The sequence below is a fragment of the Uloborus diversus genome, chromosome 7, assembly GCF_026930045.1.
Source record: "Uloborus diversus isolate 005 chromosome 7, Udiv.v.3.1, whole genome shotgun sequence".
Taxonomy (NCBI): Eukaryota; Metazoa; Arthropoda; class Arachnida; order Araneae; family Uloboridae; genus Uloborus; species Uloborus diversus.
The window spans coordinates 84,559,634-84,582,263 of NC_072737.1; the positions used below are offsets into that span (position 1 = coordinate 84,559,634).

The window sequence follows — 22,630 nt, forward strand, 5'->3', positions numbered from 1 at the left end:
TGAGGATCATTGTATGGAGGGAAAGGGATAGTGGGCTGCAAATTATCTTTGGCGGGCTGTAATGGAAATGCCTGTCATGCCAATGTTCGTTTTCCTTTTATCTGACAAACAACAGTGTGTCATCAACTTCGTCTTTTCGAAAGAAATGTCTGAAAGTTCGGCATCTTTTACTACCCCCCCCCCCCCCTTTACGTCATCTCACAGTTTTCACGCCGACCAGACTTTTAGCCAAACGGAAAACTTTTGAAAATCTACGAGAATTTTCTCTGAGTAAAGAACAGATTTATTTCATAATCATTCTAGAACTTGAAGCCCTCTAACGTGTGAACTTGTTTAAGCAGGGTTGCCAACCTTGAAAAAAGAATTTGAGGAGCAATTGAAAATTTTGTGGAACAGTTCGGTATTTTGTACAAAAATCAATAAAAATACCTAAAACTACTTGTCTATAATTGTTTTATAGCTTTAATAAATCATTTTAAGCACGAGTTTAAAATAATTATTGTTAAATTAATAAAACAGCTTTAAATACTATTTCAATCTTTGATTATAAGCATCTTTAATTTCGCATATTTACAAGTTTATTATGATAAAATAGCAAAATTAAAGCTTGAAAAGCTTTGGCAGGGAAATGCAGAGCAAAAGAACTACTTTCGGAGCCGCGGAGTTTCGCCATTTCGGCGGAGTAACTCCGCAAAATGCAGAGCCGTTTGCAGTCCTGTTTAAGTCTCCCTGCAGAAGTCTTTACTGTCTTTAGCGATCATCTTTTCAATCAGAGTCAACATCAAATTTTTTGAGGGAAGTAATACTGTATTTTTTTCTTTACTTTAAAAATTTACTTACATTAATCACTCGTGCTAATACTGTACTGTTCACTTTAAAAATTGTATAAAAGAATGAACTTCAATATTTAATTTATAAGGGTGTCCATAAGTCATTCCCCAAGTTTTCTTAGCTTGACAGGTTTATCAAATTTAATTTTATTGAAGTTGTTTAATACTATATCCACACATAACATGTTTTTTAAATAAAAATCTCTATTTACTTAATAATAAATAGTCCTTACATACGTCTCTGTTTACGTTGCAATCGAAATCTTAAATTGAAACTAATTTGGGGTCTCATTACATTACCCTTTTTTAACATTTTTTTTTTTTTTTAAATTTTAAGTAAAAGAAATAACTTTGAAAGTTTCTCATGCGTGCTTATTTGAATTAATAACTTTTGTTCAAAGTTATATATTACCCATTTTTCAATTCAAAAAATTAAAAATATTTCAACTTTTAAAAACCTTAATATAGGTTTTTTTTTTTAAGCTTTATTTATTTTTTCAATTCGTTATTTATTTTTGCACATATTAAAAAACCGTCTTTTGCATATGTGCATATGTAATCGCTAATTTTGGCCCCTTTTGACATTTAGAGCATATAAATAAATAAAAACGGTAATTTAAAAAACAATGCATAGATGAATTTTCTTCACGTAAGTTTTAAAAAAAAAGAGCAAGTATTTTTTTTTTTTTTTTTTTTTTTTTTTTTTTTTTTTTTTTTTTTTTTTTTTTTTGCTTTTAGCGCACATTTTTTAGTTTTTAGTGAACATTTATTTTTAGTGCATATATATGCATGCATTTTTTCATGATTTTTTAGTGCATATTATCTGGGCTCTAATCAATATTTCCTTGTCTTTTTTCTTGTAACTCTTAATGAGAGTTATTTTTCTTCACTATTTACAATTTTTATTTTATTACATGTTATTGTCAGTTTTCGAAATTGTAAGACGATTTAATGAAACAAAACTCGACTGCAGAAGGAGCAATTCAACGAATATTTGTTTCTGTAAATGTGTTTAATTTTAAATAATTTTTATCATATGATATTCCTGCTTCGTTACGTGTTTTATAAATTTAAAAGTTTCTTATGCATTTGCAGTGTGACGAAGGACCGTCAACATGAAACTTGATACTATTTTTATCGCTTAGAGTCAGTTTGTATATATTATAATGATTAAAAATGTTTTCATTATTTTTTTTTTTTTTTTTTTTTTTTTGTATTTACCAATTAAAAACTTTAGTTTTTCATAATATTGCAGTATTGTTAGTCTTTTTATCGGTTACATTTTTATACGATGTAACGAACCAGGAATGTTCTTTAAAACTCATATCGTTCCGCCCGTGGACGCATCATGCAGGGATTTATCTGAGGAGGAGCGGGCAAGCCAAGCATGAAGATAACTTCACAAGTTGAAGTTAGAAAACTATTTAGAGTTGGTAATTTCGAATTATTTTCTTGGGAGAGGGAGGGTTGCGTGTCCCACTCCTTAAATACGCCCTTGACCCCTTCAAACTCTTAAAGCGCCCCACCCCCTTAAATACGCCCTTGCCCCCCCCCCCCCCCAGTCTTTCAAAGTGCCCCCCGCCCCCTTCCGGAGCAAAAAGTCTGAAAGAAACGCTGAACTTACAGATCCAGGAGACTAAATCTAAACGAAGCAGGTTATCACCAAAACTTTACCAGTGGATGTACGGAATACATTTTTATGCATTATTCTTATACGTTAACTAATTATATGTGTTACTAATTAGACATATACAAACTTACGTAAGTAAGTACTTACTCCTTGTTCTTGCAACATGGCACTTCTGATTAATGACATAGATCCTCTCCCCTGCCACGAAATACTCAGGACAGAAGTAAAATTTTCTATCACAGAAAAAGAAATTCATAGAGATATTTATTAAAATTTTTGGTTTAGAGTTCAATTCCACAATTGTCACAGATGACGGTTTCGTACATTTTCCTTTAATCTAATCTGTTCTAGAACGAAGATGAGTGAAACGGTTATCCTACACTTTTGTCCCCTGTACACTTACGTCCTCTGTTTTGGAGTTGAAATGTAATTACGAGGGTTACTTTTTTTTTTTCAAGATCCGATCAATCGCGGAGTGAAAACCAGAAAGTCAAGCTGGTTACACTGTGCTTAGATTTGTTGCGCATTCTCTCAAGGAAGATTGTGCAGTGTATCAGGTCGCTGTGGTTATTTCGGAGTACGCAGTGAACGACGAAACATAACTCGAACTATTGCGTCTCCCGCCAAGTGTGGAGTGCGTGCTGTAATTCGATTTCTGAATGCTGAAAAAAAAGGGCAACCCAGAACAAACGTAGAGGAATGTTATCATCAGGCATTGTCCTTCTGCACGACAATGCGCGCCCACACACTGCTGCTTTAACTAAAAATATCCAGCAGCAGATTTGCTGCACAGTGTTTGACCATCCTTCATTCAGCCCAGACTTTGCGCGTCTTCCGATTACCATCTCTTTGATCACATGAAACACTGGCTATGAGGAAAGACTAATGGCTCCGACGCCGAGCTGCAGATCAGCGTACAGAATTGCCTGAAAGCTTAGGCGGCTGCCTTCTATGACGAGGGTATTGAAAAATTGGTGCCACGCTACGACAAATGTCTTAATCGAAGCGGCGACTATTTTGAGAAGTAGTTGGAAGGTGTATGTACATTAGGGTGTCCCGTCCATATATGAGAAAAAAAAAATTTTGAGCTACACTATCACAAGAGGTGTCAAAATTTGCGAAATTTTTCACAGATCACGAAAAAGGTAAAAAAAAATGGAATTGCGTGTCATCTTGAGGGCTCTACCGCTCTTTGAAGTTTTGCATATTTTACATTTTTGACAGACCTAAACGATATGATTTAAAAAATACAAAAATAAAGTTTAGAAAGCATTTTATTTAAGAAACTAATGAAACAAAGCACAAGAAAACAAAATAAACAAACTACAGTTTATAAATAATGACAAAAGTTTAGAATTTAAACTTATTTTTGTGTCCAAAATTTGGCATTTCTGCGCGAGATTGCAACCTGGTTCTAACGAAGCCATCTCTAGAAGTAGCGTTAGTAACACTTTGTGAAGCCTGTGTTATTAGTTTAACACATCTTTCCACAGATTGTGAGTGGCAAGGAAAGTCAACGATTTCCAAGCTATTATTTTTTGCCATAATTTGAAGGTTCTCGTTAGAAATATGTCGAAGAACCGGTGGTGCTGTAACCTGACACTCTTGCCAGACAATTATTTCCGTATAATCTTTAGCAGAGAAGTTAATTTTTGGTGTTTTAAATATTCTGCGTTTAGTGCTACTTTCAGCCTCTCTAGCTTTTTTTATTCTTCGTAATGCTAACTCCCGAATGTGCTCCCTATCATCAAACAACATACTGACCAGCAGGTTTTCTGGGTGCGCAAAGAAAGCATTTCTTTCGATAACAGAATACACAACAGATTTCAAGTTTTCGGGTAAAAATCGAGAGTACACAATCATTTGAAAAAGATGTTTGGCTGCTTCCTTAAAAGATGACTTTTGCTTGATTAAGAACCAAACTGGAGCGTACACTTTAACCACGTAGTTAACAAGTAATCGCAAATTTTCTGTTGGATTAAGAGTACTTACATAAAGTCTGAGTATACGATTAGCAGAAGTAAGCCATCTCGAGTGCGCCATTTTTCCAGGTTGGCGATTTGCCAGCTCAGGACTACAGAAACCAGTTGATACAACTTGACAAATCTCATAAAGATATTTTTGATCCGTGCTTAGTTCATCAACTACATTTTTCGGAAAATTAGGCAAATTACCATCCACCGCACAAAAAGACAATGCCATTTTATTTTCACAACCAGCTAACTGTTTTCCAATAGGTCCGGAATATTCTTTAGGACCCAAAGTGCAACCATCTAAGGTCAAGAATAAATGACGAAGGGGTAATTCGTTGGCATGAAGCATACACACACACCATTGCAATGGTCTTTCCAAATACTCCTCTAAATATTGAATCACGCCACCCTTCCAACCGTTGTTTATTGCAGTTCCGTCACATCCAACGCAAATCACGTCTTCTAAATTCAAGCATTGACCTTCTAATAGAGCTGTAATCGAAGTTAGAATTGCCTTTGCAGTGCCACGACTTGGCGTTGTGTGTCCCATATAAATTGATCCGACTTCTGCTAAAATTAAGATGTGCTCTTCTAAAATTTCTTTGCGATGGTAACGAGCTCCTATTTTCTCATTTATCAGAGTCTTGTCTTTACGTCCATCAAAGTAAATGCTTTTTGTAACAATACTTCCAATATCTTTGGAAGCTTCTTTCCGAGCTTTAGCTACAGTTCTGTGGATTTTGTTTTTATCAACGACTAGAGTTAAATCTTCTTTTGAAACCAAGCCGACATCAGCTAAAACTGCAGAAGCAACAGCAGCAGCAGATCGCGTCGACAAACTGTATCTATCACAGACCTTAGCAACTGTTGGCAAGATCAGTGTATTCCTATTTGTCGTTGAAGTTGATGGTGTCCCTGTAGAGGCCGTATTCGTCTCTGTTATGGGATACGTTTCTGGAGAAAATTCACGCATCGAATCGTCATCAAAATTTGCTGAGACAGAATCGTTATTTTCAGTAGAAGACTTTTTTGCTGCCCTTTCAAGTTTTCTCTGCTGTTGTTTCATTAATCTAGCTGTTTCTTTCTTATCGACACCTCTTATCACCATTTTCCTGTCATTTCTTTGATCCAACAAGAACCTTCTCTCATTGATGGGAACTTTTTTAGGTTTTAAACACGAACAAGACTCAAATACAGGGCACTTACAAGCCGCAACGTCGAAGAGCTTCTCAGATGACTCTAAAAAGCACTTCAGTTGATTTTCAAAACTATCACTTCGTTTGCTTCTGGGTTATCGTTTCAAATTGACGTACTTTTCGAAATAGAATTTTAATAATTGAATTACTCGTTCCTTAGTTACGATTGGAATTGAAGCTTTTGTCCAAATACTGTTGATTTTTTCAGAAACAATTGTATATATATCTGAACTGGAAGGGTCCTTTCCATTATGCATACATTTCTGTTCGCTCCTGACAAATAGAATAAATTTTATGACGTCTTTTACAGTAGGTAGCTGCCGATCATCAAGTTCCTTGTAGGGTCCCAGTATAGCACAAGTAGTCTCACTACGTCTCGAACTCATTACTTAAAACTAACAGAATCGGCATATAACACTAACAATTGCAACTGTACTTTTATAGCATTAAAATTACTTTGGCTACGAAGAAAACACCCGTGAGTCAAGCCAAGAAAGCCCTCGAAACAAGTAAAAGGAATTAGCAAGTTAAAACCAAACAAAGTCGAAGTCGTCAGTAACATATTGTTGCATGCAAATCGAGTCGTGGCGCCAAGCTTCGTGGACGATTCTACTGCGGAAATGAGGGTTATTCCCATATAGGCATTTACAGTAGTAATCACCATATGTTTTTTTTTTTTTTTTCTGTTCGTTTTGATATTACGAATCGCGATCTTTTTATTTCAGCTGTCGAGCTTTTATTTCACAGTAAATTTATAACTTTATTCACAGTACTTCTTTTTCAGTTGCCATAAAAATGACAATTTTTCAAAACTTTGACCATCGGTAGAGCCCTGAAGATATAGTTTTATTCTATTTTTTAAATTATTTTTGTAATTTACGATCGATTTCGCAAATTTTGAGAGGTCTTGCATTAAGAAAAACGGAAAAAAATTTTTTCGGGACACCCTAATGTACATATTCCAAATAAAAGTGTTACAATTGTCTTTGTGGTCTTTATTTCGCGATCGATCGGACCTTGAGAAAAAATAATAACCCTCGTACATTACACTGCCTAACCTTTTTTCTAAATTACTCTTGGATGGGATCTACAAAAATCAGAAAATATAGGGATTTAGTCCACTGATCCAAAAATTTTGGGAAGTTCTGGGGTAGATGCAAGGAAAACAAAATCCACTTATAATTTAAAGATTTGTATTTTGTTGCAGCATTCACTGTTAGAATCAAATAACTTTTTAGGCGTTGTATCGTGTCCCAATGGATGTAATTGCTCGCGTATTAAGCACTCCTCAAAATCATTATAATTAGATCTGAAATTGTTTACCAAACTTATAAACTACTAAATTACACCACTCCCACTTACAAACCTAATCTCAAAATTAATCCCTCGGTCAATTGCTTGATATACATGACCTCTTATTGACAGCAAAAACGATTTTTCTGGGTTAGCGATATAGTCGACAAGTATCTGAAGCTCTGCGTAATTTACCACACCCACCAATACAGCAACTAGTTTGACTATTTCAGCCGAACATGAAGACACTTAACGAAGTTTCCTTTTTAATTTGTACACCTTACTTAATTCTTTTTAGCTTATTTGATCGTGCAAACATTTTTTTAAAAATGCATGTAAAAGGAATCAAATTATTGTTAATTATTACATTTAGGAAAATATTTTCGTTCTGAACCTTTTACGTTCTCGAAACATTTGAAAAAGAAACTAGCTCTTACTGTTATGGTAGTTAATGTAATATATTAGGCTGGTAGTGCCCTAATTGACTAGCATTTATCATCACTTACATCTACTTAAAAACGTTCAGGATTATTTTTCAAAACAGGACCGCTGGTGGCATGATGGTCAGGCGTTGGCCTTCTACGCCTTGGATCCGGGTTCTGACCTGAGGTGGCCAGTCGGTGGATTCTCGAAATGCAGAAATTCATCAGCGCAGTCGTATGATTATGCGGCATGCCTTCGGCATTCGTTTGGCTTTGAATTCCCTTCGCAAAATTAAATTCCTAGTGCAGTTTCGCATCGAAGAGAGCTCCGGTGCCTCCATCTGGTGGAAACTGGGCGTCAAAAACTGCTTGTGTCATGCATCAGGGCCTTAATGGTGGCACATGAAAGACTGATACCTTGTCGAAGAGCGCAAAAAGTCTGGAAAAGGTCAACTGGCCTCGTACACAGCCCCCAAAAAAATCCTTAAAAGAGTGATAACGTGACTTTTAACCACACGCAATAGATGTTAGTGCACAGAAAATTATTTTTCGTGTTAAATTATTTCGTTCTAGATTAGAAAAGAAATCCAGTTCTTTCGCTTAGGTAATTACTGTTATGGTTTGATATTTCTCTGAATAAAGAACGTTTCATGTTATTTACATCGACGTAGAAAATGTACTAGCCTTTTGCTGAAGGAGAAGTGATATCATTTCTTTCAATCACCTGGAATAATTGGTAATAGTACAGAAAAAAATATTTTTCCTGTAAAATTATTACGCGCTTCATACAGTCGAAAAAGAAACCAGTTCTTACACTAATGGTAATTACGTGAAGGTTTTGATAATGCCCTGAATGTCTAACATTTAATGTCATTTACATCTCCATCAAAATGTACAAGATAGTTTGACATGTTATGATAGCTCAAAACAGTGATAACATTTCTTTTATTCGCATGAAATAATTGTTAGTATTTAGAGCAATATTTTTCATGAAAAATTATTACATTCTTTAAAAAATAAAAAGGAATCCAACTGTAATTCTCATGGTGGTTGCTTTCTTAATATGATTTGATATTCACTTGATTGAGTAATATTTAATATCAGTTAGGGGAAAAAGGGCACATGTGGACAAATTTTTTCATTTCTTTATTTTTTTAAAAATATTACCAATTTCTCAACGTAAAAGTGTCTCCATGATTTCTTTTCTTTGTGTCATGGATTTCTTTGGAATTTTTTTTTTTTAATTTCTTTACTTTATGGTATTTTTAAGAAACGTCTGCAGTTGTTCACATGTGCCCCTAGAGGGGGGCACATGTGAAAAGGCCTGAGGCACATATGAACACGGGTAAAAAATGCATGAGAAGCATAGTATTTTAAAGGAAAATTCTTCAACATGAAACATGTATCTAAATAACAAATACGTTGAAGGATTTGTAACCTATACTGCGTCAGTTTCAATTGTACAGTAATTGTTCCACTAAGAAAATATTTTTTCCCGAATATATTAACTGCTCACTGTCAAATTCTAAAGTCTCGTAACCTGTTCTGATCACTGAATTGACAAGAAAAAATCTTATATGACTACATAATACAAAAAATTTATTATTATGTAAGGGTTATTCTGTACATATTTTGCTTTTAAGCTTCATACATTGTTTGATGATGTATTTTAAAATGGCTTTGAACTTCAGTTTTTAATTAAGTGAAAATATTTTGTGTCTTATTATATCCTGTAAGTATTATAAAGGGTGTCTCAAAATTAACGCAAGATTTGAATTTGCCGCCATTTTTGCAATAAATGGTTGGCAATCCTGAAAAAAGAACAATTTGGCAGCTGATAGTTTAGGGTAACCAAAAATGGAGCGTTATACGATGCAATAACGCGCTTTCATTATTGAACAATTGTTTCAAAAATAATGAAAGTTGAGGCTGGTCAAGCAGTTACTGTTATTGGCGCTCGGTATCGCAACACGGTAATGCACGGGTGGTTGTGGGCTTGTTGACATAGACCTTTGAATTCAAATAACCCCATAAGAAGAAATTTAAAAATGTTAAATCACACGATCTAGGGTGCCAATTCTGATCACCGAAATGAGAGGATACGCGACTAGGAAATGCCTCATGCAGTAATTGAAATGTTTCACTCTCTCTAGCTGTATGGTACAATAACACCCCATTTTTACTAACCCTAAACTCTCAACTGTCAAATTGTTCTTTTTTCATGGCTGCCAACAATTTATGGAAAAAATGGTGGCAAATTCAAATCTTGCGTTAATTTTGGGACAACCTCTATAACGCTAAATTATTTATCAACTATTTAGTAATAAAAAACTTAAAAAATAAAAATAATAACATAAATAAATAAATATTTAATAATATAAATGACAATTAACAATACATTTACAAACTGATTATAGGAAAATAATAATTATAAGTATTTACACATTTTTAACACTTACAATATCCAATACTAATAATAATATTACGGAGAGCGGCTATGGGAGCTGTTCACTTGTGCCCCTAAATGTTGTGTTCACAAGAGCCCCATCGTCTACTTTACAGCTAACTCGAAAAAATAAAGAATTTTCATACAAATATAAATACAAAAGTGACGACCAGCAACAGGCTCTGGGCCCAGCTAGACTGGTCCTAGTCCATTTACAATCCCCAGTGAAGATCAATGGCCCTCTTAAAACTATCTACTCCCTTGCTCATTACCACCTCTTCCGGTAAACTGTTCCAAGGTTCCACTACCCTGCTATAATAATAATTTTTCCTAATATCCATGTTAGCCTGAGATTTAAATAGCTTAAAACAATGACCCCTTGTCCTGTTTTCAGTGCTAAACTTCAGCCCCGTAACATCTTTCATTTTAATGAATTTAACCAACTGAATCATGTCCCCTCGGTCTCTTCTTTGCTCAAGACTGTACATTCTTAACCTTCTAAACCTGGAATCATAGTCTAAGTGAGAAAGTCCATTTATTAGCCTTGTAGCTCGCCTTTGAACCCTTTCCAATACATTAATGTCTTTCTTAAGATAAGGAGACCAAAACTAAACAGCATACTCCAAATGAGGTCTTACCAAACTTCTATATAAGGGCAGAAGAACTTCTTTAGATTTGTTTGAAATAGATCTATTGATAAATCCAAGCATCTTATTGGCCTTGTTACTAGCTTAGCAATGCTGCACTGTTGGCTAAACTTTAAATTCTGACTTATTAAGACCCCCAGATCAGTAACTTTGTCTGCCTGACTAATGACTGAACCTTGCAAATAATAACTTGTACACTTATTTCCATGCCCTAAATGTAGCACTTGACATTTCCCAACATTAACAGCCATACCCCATTTATCAGCCCACTCCGTAATATGATCTAGATCCTCTTGCAGCTGTTTTGCTTGTTCTTCATTATCTATAGTCCCCATAACTTTGACATCATCAGCAAAACAATTCATCTTCCCAGAAATATTTTATGAATATCGTTCATAAAAACAATAACCAAAACAGGCCCTAACACTGATCCTTGAGGAACCCCGCTTAAAACCTCACTCCAATTAGAATAATTTCCCCTTACAACTACCCTTTGTTTCCTTCCGGTCAGCCAGTTTTTTACCCAAATGAAAGTTTTCCCTCCTATTCCTACATCAGCTAATTTGCTAAGTAGAGCAACATGCGGTACCTTATCGAAAGCTTTTTGAAAATCAATGTAAACAACATCTACAGGCTTCTTATTGTCCAAAGCCATGGTAACTTTGTCAAAGAAATGTAATAAATTAGTTGCACAAGATTTGAATTTCCTGAAACCGTACTGAAAACAAGTCAATAGATTATTAGTCTCTAGAAAATTTACTATCTTAATTTTTATCAATGTTTCAAAAATTTTGCAAGCCACCGAAGTTAGACTCACAGGTCTATAATTTCCCACACTCCCTTTAGACCCTTTCTTGAAGAGCGGTGTAATGTTAGCCAGCTTCCAGTCCTCTGGCACTGTCCCCGAGTTATAAGAAACATTGAAAATATTTACGATTACATTTGCTAACTCCTCCGCACATTCAACTAAAATGTTTGGATAAATATTATCAGGTCCTGGAGCCTTAGTCTCTTTAATTTTTTTCAAATGAAGTAAAACGTCATCCCTGGAAAATACGAAGTCCTCAAGCTGTACTATAGCTTGTGTCTTGTTGGTGTCAACTGTTGAAATACAGTTATCGTTAAAAACACTCGAAAAAAAATTATTAAGAACATTAGCAATATCACTATCGTCCTGAATTAAAATTCCATTCTCATCAACCAGTGGCCCAATATGACTATTTTGAACTTTCCCCGAATTAGCGTATGCAAAAAACCTCTTGGGATTCATGTTTATGTTATCTGCCAGTCTTTGCTCCAACTCTTTTTTCTGAATCCGTACCAAATACTTAAATTTACGCCTTGCCTTACAATATTGGAGCCTATCTGCACTGTGACCAGTCTCTCGAAACCTATGAAAAGCAGCTTGCTTGTAATTTAGAGCGTCTTTAGTTTCCCTGGAGAACCACATTGGCCAAATTTTAGTGTTGACACCCTTTCTCCTAAAAGAAACATAATCCCCAACCGTTTTCGCTAGCTTTTCCTTAAACTCTGCCCACTGAAGATTCACATCGCTATTGTTCAATCCAGAAGAAAAAACTGCTTTCAAACTCTGCCTAAGTGCCACAAAATCAGTATTTCTGAAATTGGGCACAAACCTAAAATTCTCTACTTTGTGCGTATCAAATTTAATCCCAAATACTGTTGTGGTCACTGTCTCAAATGTGTTCCCCTACACATAACCCCTGAACAGAACCTTCCATATCACAGAAAACTAGATCCAAAATCACGTCCTGTCGAGTACCCTGAGTTACAATTTGATCTAAAAAACAGTCACCAATTACTTTCAAAAATTCCTCTTCTCTGCCATTACTATGGTAAAAATTATTCCAGTCAATTCCTGGAAAATTAAAATCTCCCATTATAATGACTGACCCCTTGCTTGAAATGTCACTAATAATACTAAACATCTGTTCATCTTGACCCTGGCTTAAGTTGGGTGGCCTATAAATGTTCCCTAAACGTAGTTTATTTCCCTTATTGCTCATCATCTCCAGCCAAATCATATCAATCTCATTAGGTTTATAATTAATTACCAATTCATTGCAAGTTAAAGTGTCTCTGACATAAAATAAAACCCCACCACCTCTTTTACCTACTCTATCTTGTCTAAACAAATTATATCCAGCAATAGATAATAAATCATCATCACTTTCGGTAGCCCATGTCTCGGTAACTCCAATAATATCCAACCTCTCATCTATAATTATGCTTTTCAATTCTTTCATCTTGTTCCTAATACTACGAGCATTTGTATAAAAAAACCTGAAGTAAGCCCATCTTACTTTTATTTAATGCTGCACGATTATTTGAATCCCAACTGTTAAAATCTTTTCTCTTATTAGCCACCCTATTTCGGTTTCTACTAAAATCCAAATAGTTAATACCCTTTCGAATTCTGCTCCTTAAACCATGCCTCCCCCCCCCCCCATTCCAAATTAGTTTTTTGATTCTGAAGCCTCTAAGACCAAACCACCAACCATTTTGACCCCCGTAGAGCTCAGATGCAGGCCATCCCTAGCAATCCAATCGCGTTTACATTTACTCCACACATCAATAAACCTGATACTACGCTTAACGCAAATTTCCTTGAGTACCAGGTTCATACACCTAGCCCGTTGGTTTAACCAACTCCTATGCACTCCATACCTGGGAAGAAAACCAACCACTTGGACATTTGCCGAACAGTTGGTTGCTTTGTCCAACAGGGTATCCCATTCCTTTGTAAACTTATCGTTGTTACTATGGCCTACATCGTTAGTTCCCACCCACAAAGTAACTACATCCTCTTTATTAGATACCCCCTTCTTTTCAGCAACCCTATTTACATCTCTCACCCGAGCCCCTGACAAACAACATCTAGCCACCTTACGTCTAACTCTGCCTATTGAGTTTCCCACCTCACGCACCATTAAATCTCCCAAAATTATACCCTTAGTTTCCCAGTCTGTCACCTCAGCAATAGCTTTCCCCTTTACCTCTGGAATTTTCCCACTATCTAACACACAGCTAATGCCCACCTCCTTTTTACTAACTTCCTCCCTTACCTCTGAATATTCCCACTATCTAACACACAGCTAATGCCCACCTCCTTTTTACTAACTTCCCCCTTTCCCTCTGGAGTGTATACCCCAACTACAATTCTTCAGCCTAATGCTAACTCACCCTCCAAAGTAAGCATCCTAACTCTGATTTCTGAGAGTTCAACACAGTTAGTGCAAATGAAATCCTTCTCAGACTCATCCTTCCCCTTAAACAAGCAGAACATCTGACATAGGTCACAAGAAATCCACTTGTCCCCTTTACCACTTTTAACCTCCTTCATTATGCATATAACCCCCATTCTAGCTCAAAATGATACACTTAAAAGTCAATACAAAAATGCAAAATTGAAGAAATAAAACTAATTATTAGAATTAGAAAGCATTGGAAGTAAAAGGTACAAATATTACAAAATCCTAAGACAAGCAGTAAATTAAAATAAACAAGTTACACACTTAACAGAGCACTCAGGCTTAACAACAAGAAATCAGCACATTTTAGGCTTAGCTACAAAGAATAGAAAAACACTTTAAGAAAGCAAGTAAATCAAAAATAAGACTTAAAAGCACAAAAATACTTAATTATATGATAAAATACAATAAAAATACTGAAATTAAAGCAGTAAAATAAACAATTACAGTAAAAAATCACTTATCTCAGGAGCAGCAAAATATCACCCCAGCATTACTAGCGCCCTCTATCGGCGGGAACCAAATAAAATTAATTAATTTAATTAAAAAATTAAACATTGTCATAAATTTACTTGAATGTTCATACAATGCATCGTATTACTTAGATTTAGATTAGCAGTTAGTTTTAAAAATGTCATCACGTGAAGAAGACGGTGATAAAATTTTTCAACACCTACTAAAACAAAGAAGCTGCCACCACAGAAACATAAAATGGCGCTTTGCTCTAAATGTTTGTCGAAGAGGTGCAACTAGTACCGTCGTTATTTGAGAATTTTTCCAGATTTTTTGCTTGAGGTGATCTTAGTAAAACATTCCATGTTCACATGTGCCCCGCGTCCACATGAGCCCCCTTTTTTCCTATAAATGAGCAAAAAAAGGGACAGGATAAAGGGAGTGTTTCCTTCAGTCAAAATTACTACATTTAGTCACTGAAATTGAGAAAATAAGCAAGAAGAATGACATGGAGCCAGAAAACACTTTTACTTTGCGAATTTTTAATTTATTTACTTATTTATTTATTTTTTTTCTATTTATTTATTTATTTATTTATTTATTTTTTTTTTTTTTCAATGTCAGCTTTCTGAAACAAAATGTTTCATCGTGTGACGTTATAACTGGAGACAACAATCTTGAATCGGAGTGCGTGGTTTTTTTTTTTTTTTTTTTTTTGGCAAGATATTGTCTTTTGGTAATTTTTGGCGAAATTTGACAATGTCCTGAAACTGTTCAGATAATCTTAGCGACTTGTTCATTTGTGACGTCAGCAATAAAAATGAAAACATTGGCTGAACGATTTTCAAGATTTTTTGAAAGAGCAAAAATAAACCAAAAATCAAGAAAAAAGTAAATCATTCCGTGTCTTCAGCCATGCTCTTTGAGAAAAAAAGATATTTTTGATAAATGGGAAGAAACCCAATTGCTCAAAACAGTGATAACACTTATTTTAACCACGCGCAATAATTGTTGGTATTTAGAGAAGTATTTTTCATGTGAAAACAATTCACATTCTTTAATAAGTAGGAAAGGAATCCAGTTCTCATTCTTATGGTAATTATAGTTATAAATATGATTTGATATTGCCCCGATTAGGCGTTCGACTAAGGTCGACTAACAACGATCAGAGAAAAGAAAAGCTTTCTTTAGTTTTTCTCATTTTCCAACGGTTATAATAGACGTGACCTTCCCAAGCAACACGCCCATAACTGCACTTATCTAACAATACAACGAACAGCCAATATTCAAATGTGTAATACTGGTTCACTGGGTGTCACATTTTGTTTAACGCGGTTCAGCCTTTTGTGGCTAGTAAACAAGGTTTCTTAGTTGCTTTCTTTCCCCTTGCTTGTTTAGCGTATAAAATAATTGATTTACGATTTATCTGCCCTTGATGATAGAGATCTTAAATAGCAAAATAAACAGCCATGTATGCACGAATTCAGTTCCTGAGCTTTATTTTGCAAATATATCCTAGCAAATATTTTATACTCCTGCTCAGGAAAATTAATTGATCAGATTTGATATAGAAGGTTGATAAATTATTTACCAAGTGGTATTTCATGGAATTCTATGATTTGTGTCCACTGATCTTATAAACTTTCATTATAAACTCGCATGATCTTATGAACTTTACTAAGCAATACATTTAAAATATACATATTGCTCATCGATGGCAATAGTTGAATGTCTCACGAAAACACCATTGAAGAAAATGACTTTTAAAAATAACAACAGCAAAGCAGCATCTAACAAAAACTGTAATAGTTTGTTTTTATGCAAAAAGTAAAAACAATAAAATGTGTTGAAAATTAAAAAAAAAAAAGAGAGAGAGAGAGAGATTACCAAAGTAAATCGTATGTGAACGCTGATTGAACTAACTTGCTCAAAGAAATAAATAAATACCTTTGTGCGGTTAAATTTCCCGCCTTTTAAGAGCATAACAAGTAGACTTGTATAACTTCAAGCAGATAAGTATTTAATTTCATCAGAACTTATGCTATTCGAGCATACCATTGAACTTAAATGGCATTTCTTTGTGACCATATTTAAAATTTACTTACATACATGTAATTTATTACATAACATATATGTAAATAAACGCAAAATTTCGTAAAAGAATACAAAATTCTAGAAATCAAAATGTTCATCCATTTTGACGAAGAATTGAAATAAACAGGCCAAATTACGCAAAAAGCAACGTTTAACTGTCGCCAGATCCGTTTGAAATGCTACATAATATACTAACGAACAGTTCTTCTAAAACTGAAGTATCCAAATTTTCGTATTTTAACATCAATTTTCTAACATCAGTCATGCATCTCTCGATTGTCCTTGGTTCCGAATTATTCAAGTCATTTTATCAATCTTCAAATCAATCTTCAAATTCAATCTCTCAATCTATTAGGCATCTTACGTCAGTAAAATCCAACAATAGTTTTTGTTATAATTTTTTTTTTTACGTTAAACCTTTTTAAATTCAATGATTTCCTTTTTTTTTTTTTTTTTTTTTTTTTTTTTTTAAATAGGAAAAACAAATCATGGAAAGGAATTTCAATACAAAATCTCCCTTGCATAAAATTTCGATCCAAAATATGAAAAAAAGAGGAATGGCGAAAAGTAAAAAGTTTTTGCTTAGCATTTAACGTGGACGAGAAATTTTAACCGAATAATACGATTTTTCTACCCTTAAGTTTTTTTTTGTTTTAAATTTTACTCAATTAATTACTTTTCGGGCGTTTTTTTCCCCTGATAACCCTGATTAGGGACCGGGAAAAGGTAGGCAATCTTACTTTAACGTTTTCTTTACAGCTTTTACTCTTCATTTATGACAACAATTTTTGGAAACTCGATGAAGGTAACTTATTCATTTTTGGGCACCTTTTAGTCCCTGGCAGCCCTAATTAGCTCACACGCAATAGGTAGGCAACCTTACTTAAGCGTTTAGTTTTCAGCTCTTACTATTTATTTATGATAACAATTTTTAGGAACTCAATGAGGGTGAATTACTCCTTTTGGGGCACTTTTAGACTCTGGCAACCCTGATTAGGGACCGGAAAAAGGTAGACAACCTTACTTTAGCGTTTTATTTCTATCTTTTACTCTTCATTTATGATAACAATTTTCGGAAACTCGATGAGGGTAAGTTACTTATTTTTAGGCACCTTTCAACCCCTGGTAACCTTCATTAGTTCACGTGAAAGAGGTAGGAATTCTTACTTTTCGCGTTTTATTTACAACATTTACTCTTCATCTACGGTAGCAATTTTTGGAAACTCGGTGAAGGTAGGTCAAACCAAATGAGATCTTAGACTATAAAGGGTTCCTGAACATTGAAAAACGGCAGCTTTGTACGGTTGAAAAGACGTTTTCAAATTCGTGACCTTTAGTATTATATTTTGCTCTTTAGCTCCGAGCTTGAATGGAGTTGAGCAGATAACTTTTTGCTAAAATAAAACCCCTTATATCTGCTGTTCTAATTAATTAAGAAAATATTATATTCGATTCAGAAAAAATATCTCTTTCAAGCGACATAGGATGTAAAGGAGTGTTTTAAACCTTTCTATCCCTTTAATAGAACAATGTACGTAAAATTTTAGATTAAAAAAATGGATTACAAAAAATCTGATTCAAAATTAAAAGCAAAATCCCAGGCGCAAACCCCAGGGCTTCAAGTAATTTTATACAAAATTTCAAGGCTGTAGGTGCTATGGTGTTTTCTGGAGGCAGGCCCGCCACAGACGGAATTTCACAATATCTTTGACGTCAACTTTTTTTTACTATAAAGAGATAGTTTTGTGAGATATTAAGCATTTTTCAAGAAAATTATGCCGGGAAAGTAGGTTCAAAATGGGAGCTCTTCCATATCTTCTTTTTTACCTCGAGGTCCCTAAGCAACAGTTTACTTTGCCTAATTAGAAATCCAGTGCTGCCCACATATCCTCATCTGAGGTTTGTTTGACCTTAATTAGCACAGATAATGTTCAGAAACTTATAAATATTTTGAAATGTCTTGTTTCAGAAGCATTTTTTCCATTTAAATAAAAAAATAACAAGAAACACTGGGTGGTTTTAAAAGGGAAAAAGCATTTCATTCTTCCTTTGAATGTGTTTTTGCATCCACTAAATAAAATATAACATTAATCAGTTACATAGGGTTGCCAACTGTTCCTCATTTTGCGAAGTTGTTACGCAAAAATGAAACTCCTCAACTCCGAAAAAAAGTTGTTTTGCTCCGCATTTCTAGCTAAAATTCATAGCAATTTCAAGGAATCCCACATATGCTTATCATATGTTGGCTATTAGATTATTTGCACCACAAAAGACTCGTCAAACTTTTAATTAATTTTAAAACTTTAAAAAGAGCCAAGATCTTCTATTTTTATTGTATCTTGTTCTTTTAATATTGTAAGAATTTGACAGAATTGGGCGTTTTTAAACTTGTTTTTACTCGAGGTGTGACCTAGGTTTTAGAAATGATTTAATAATTTTACTAGAAATTTATATACTTATCAAAATACAAACACTAACTTGAGTAAATAGTTTTTTTTTTAATGCTTTTTTTACACATGGAATTGTTCCGCAAAATCGCAAAATGCTCCTCAAATCACCACAGACGCTCCGCAAACTGTTTCTTTAAGGATGGCAATTTTTGCATTCAACTCCAGTGCCCTAAGTGACTTCTATCTTTTCAGGTGTGGCACATGTGTCCTGGTGGCAATCTCTCACCCCGGCACAGTTTCCTCTGCCCGAACGGAACCATATTCAACCAGAAAAAAAGAATCTGCGACTGGTGGTACAACGTGGACTGCCGAAAGCATCCGCGGAAAATCAGGTCTAACTCTGACAAGGCTGCAGTGAATGAAACATCCTCAGTGAATGAGAAAGCATCAGTGAATCAGACAACCACAAACCTGCTTCAGTAATGGGTGAAAGAAGGTTGCCCAATATGACCTTCTTGCCAGAGCCATCCTCAGCAAGCAACAAACCAAATGCTGCCCAAAACTCTGAGCCTGTGTTCCGCATCCCGAAGTTTACGCATTCAAACGATCTGATTTTTGTTCTTGTCGCTAAAGGGTGCATACGTACGCCACTGCTAATAATCTGTGTTTAAGTGAGGTGTTGGTACCCAGTTCACGATAGCAGTTTTCTCTCATCTGGACATCTGTCTCATGCTCACAAGGATTTTCCAAGTTGAACATTTCTTCTTCCCCGAGATACATATTGAAAAACAAAAACTCAATTTGAATTGATAACAGTTAAAATTATCCAGAAAGTTTACCACATAGGCAGAGCCGAATTTACGTACCCGCAGAGCTCGCAAGGGAGCCCATGGGGACTAACAGCCCCATGGCTTTTAGTGGCATAGAAATCCAGTAGACCCTGCTGAATTTTTACAGGAGGACCCAAAATTTATAAATCCGGGCCAGCACATAGGTACATTTTTAAGAGTTTCGAAACATTTAGTAAACTGAGCATAAAACAGTATTTCATCTTGAAATCTTTAAATGTTATCAAAAAATCTTTAAATGTGTCCGCGAATTTCAAATTCTTCTGCTTAAATGCGAAATGTTTTTGCAACGTTGTTAGACAATTTACAGTCATACTAAATAAAACCGGTGCTGTCGACAATAATTATCTGTGTGATTTTCACATCAAGAAACAAGTTTTATGAGCGAAAAGCTTTTTATTGATCCTAAAACCAGTTTTTATTTGAATTCCTAAAAGTTTTAGAAATTTTGCGGCTCAAACCATTTTTTTAATGAACTCGGAAATATTTTCGAGATTTTCACATGATGGACATCATTCAGTTAATGAATGACATACTTTCAGTTATTTCGTTGATTTATCAACGATGTTTCACGCACAATTGCTTTAGCTTCTCCAAATGCTAAATTTTTAAACATGTATGTTCAAATTACACGTTAAGAGAATCACAATAAGTTCACATTATAAGCAGTAGGTTGTTCTAAAAATCTAATAAAAAGAGCATTTCTAATTGTTTTAATATTGTTTGAAATACACATGTTTTACAATCCCTCGCTTTAATAATCACCATAAAGCACAAACTTCACAACTTTTCCCTTATTATTTCATTTGACTTCTTATGAGTTTAGTACTACAGAAAACGTGAAAGTTGGAATTTTGAATAGAACAAAGTCTTTTTCGTCGAATATCTAATCTTCTTATTTATTGGCATGAGTTGAAATTCATCCGATGCGATGGCACGAAAATGATCATCAGGACTATTGTTTCTTCGTCTGGGTAATGGATGCCATAACGCGAAATAAAGTTTAAAACCAAGCAATGCTGTTGGACATTGATTACATCTCAGAGTATACGTTATTTCGTCAACAAAGTTTTTGGAAAATAAATTGATGAAATACCTGAGCACAATTGTAAATACACTTTGTTTTGTTGTAATCTTTATTAATGTTTATTGAATAAAATATTTTATCAGAGCTTTTATTTAATGTCATGCACTTTGTGCTTTAATATCTAACTGTGGGCTTTTTATCAGTGAGAAATGAATGTTTAGTAACGTAAGATGCGTACATTTTGACAAAAGTTTCGATCAGTTGGGGCAATAAGAAGCAAACAGGTGTAAGTGAACTTTTTTTAGTTTTAATTAAAACCAGAGCAAAAGTTTGCTAAATAGAAAAATATCATTTTTATTTCTCATAAACTTCATTTACTATATGCATCTTTACAACCTCAGGAGAGGAATCGGCCACCTAACCAATTTTGAAGGCATCTTTTGCTGTTCTAAAATAACATTCTTGCTTTGTCAATTCATGCAAAGAAACTTTGACTTAGGAAGAAAAATATCCCACAATGAATCATAATGTGTGAATGATTTATATTTGAGGCAGTTGGAGGGGAAAAGATGCAAGTGGAATTAACCCCGTACAAAGTTCAAACACTAGGTCGACTTCATTGAAAAAAATACTCCGAATCATGTTGTGTTACAGCACCTCCCAAAGCTACTAATACCCTCTCTTACTCCGCGTAAATAAAGGTTTCATCTACTATTTGTACACCCCCCAATTATCTCCATCTTTTGAACTTTGGCACTTATGACCTTTTGCTTTTAAGAGCTTCAATTGGTTTTCAAAAAATCATAGAAGTATGCCTAAAGTTGTGAAAAATGACTAGTGAGTAATATTAAGTATTTTGCAATGTTTCAACTCTAAATACTCTCTTTCGGTCTCTGAGTGTGTCTACCACGTGTCTGTAAATCTCGGAAAAGGTCAAATCATAGGAAAAGGCATCATAAATTTCTTGTCATCCGTTGATAATGAGATAGATGTAACAAAGTTTATTGCAATTGGTAGCGACAGAACTTTTGTAAACACAGGAGTCAAAAGAAGTATTATTCCAGATACTGGTCCTGAAACGTCCACTCCACTTATCAGCAGGGTCCCTACCTACCACTATTCGTGGTTTAACCAGTTAGTTGGAACCCTGAAGACAGCTCTGATTTTTTGATCCAGACGAGAAGTCGAGAAATCCCTGGTCAACCCCCAGAAGCAGGGCTGAATACAAAGTACAAAGAGAGGGTTCTTAGCGTTCAACCCCCCCCCCCCCCCCCCGAAAGTTCGATTTGACATTTAGTGAGTCAAGGCTGGTTTTCAATAATGCACTACCTTCCGAAAAGCTCTGCTTGGAAGGTTTTAAACCCTCCCCGAAATTATTTTCTGGTTACGGCCCTGCCCAGAAGTATCGTTTTATTTGGAGGACTTTATGATATTTAACGTTCCCCAGTCATCATTAATGAAGATTGTGGATTTTCAACCGGCTAGGATGAACTGGGGACCCTCCAGTAACAACTCCGATGCCTTACTGATCAGGCCACCATGACCCTAACGTCCCACTCCAGTGGATTGTAAGTCAGTTACACGCGAATGAGTTCCATAGCGCCATCTTTTCACTAAGAGGAAATTAGGGAGGTTTCACTCATAGGGAGATTTTACCCATGAGGATTTTTTCCATGTAAAAGGTAGAAATAATTTTGGTCGTATTATTGGTTGACCAGTCACACAACAATATTTTGCAGGGACAAGCCAATTCAGAATTATCAGTGGTTTTCAAGAAATTCAATGTTAATGATATTGCACCTTAAAAGTAAATTTTGAAGATTTTGGAATTTTTTAGTTAATTTGAAAGTTTGGAATTAACTTCCAGTTTTGAGGGAAATGAATTTTAAAAGTTTCATGTTTTATTTATTTTATTTTTTTTTCCTAGCTATCTACGGAAAAAAAGTAGTTTTATCTAACTTGAATCAAAGTTGCTAAAATTTAAGATAAACAAAAAAAAAAGCTAACTAGGAACACTTGACCCAAAGACAAATTTGATGTTTTTGTTTAATTTGATGTTTTTTAACGGAATTTTTATTTTTTAATCGATAAAATATTGGGATTTAGGCC

General features: G+C 34.8%; 1 protein-coding gene across 1 annotated transcript in view; it reads left to right on the plus strand.

Moving 5' to 3' along the window:
• The window catches only part of LOC129226012 (uncharacterized), a 45,646-nt gene extending 24,994 nt beyond the window's left edge, over window positions 1-20,652 (plus strand). The window contains exon 4 of the mRNA XM_054860586.1: window positions 18,899-20,652. Within this exon, the coding sequence (XP_054716561.1) occupies window positions 18,899-19,129 (231 nt within the window). The 3' untranslated portion in view covers window positions 19,130-20,652. The remainder of the gene's footprint in view (window positions 1-18,898) is intronic.
• Window positions 20,653-22,630: the final 1,978 nt, after the last annotated feature.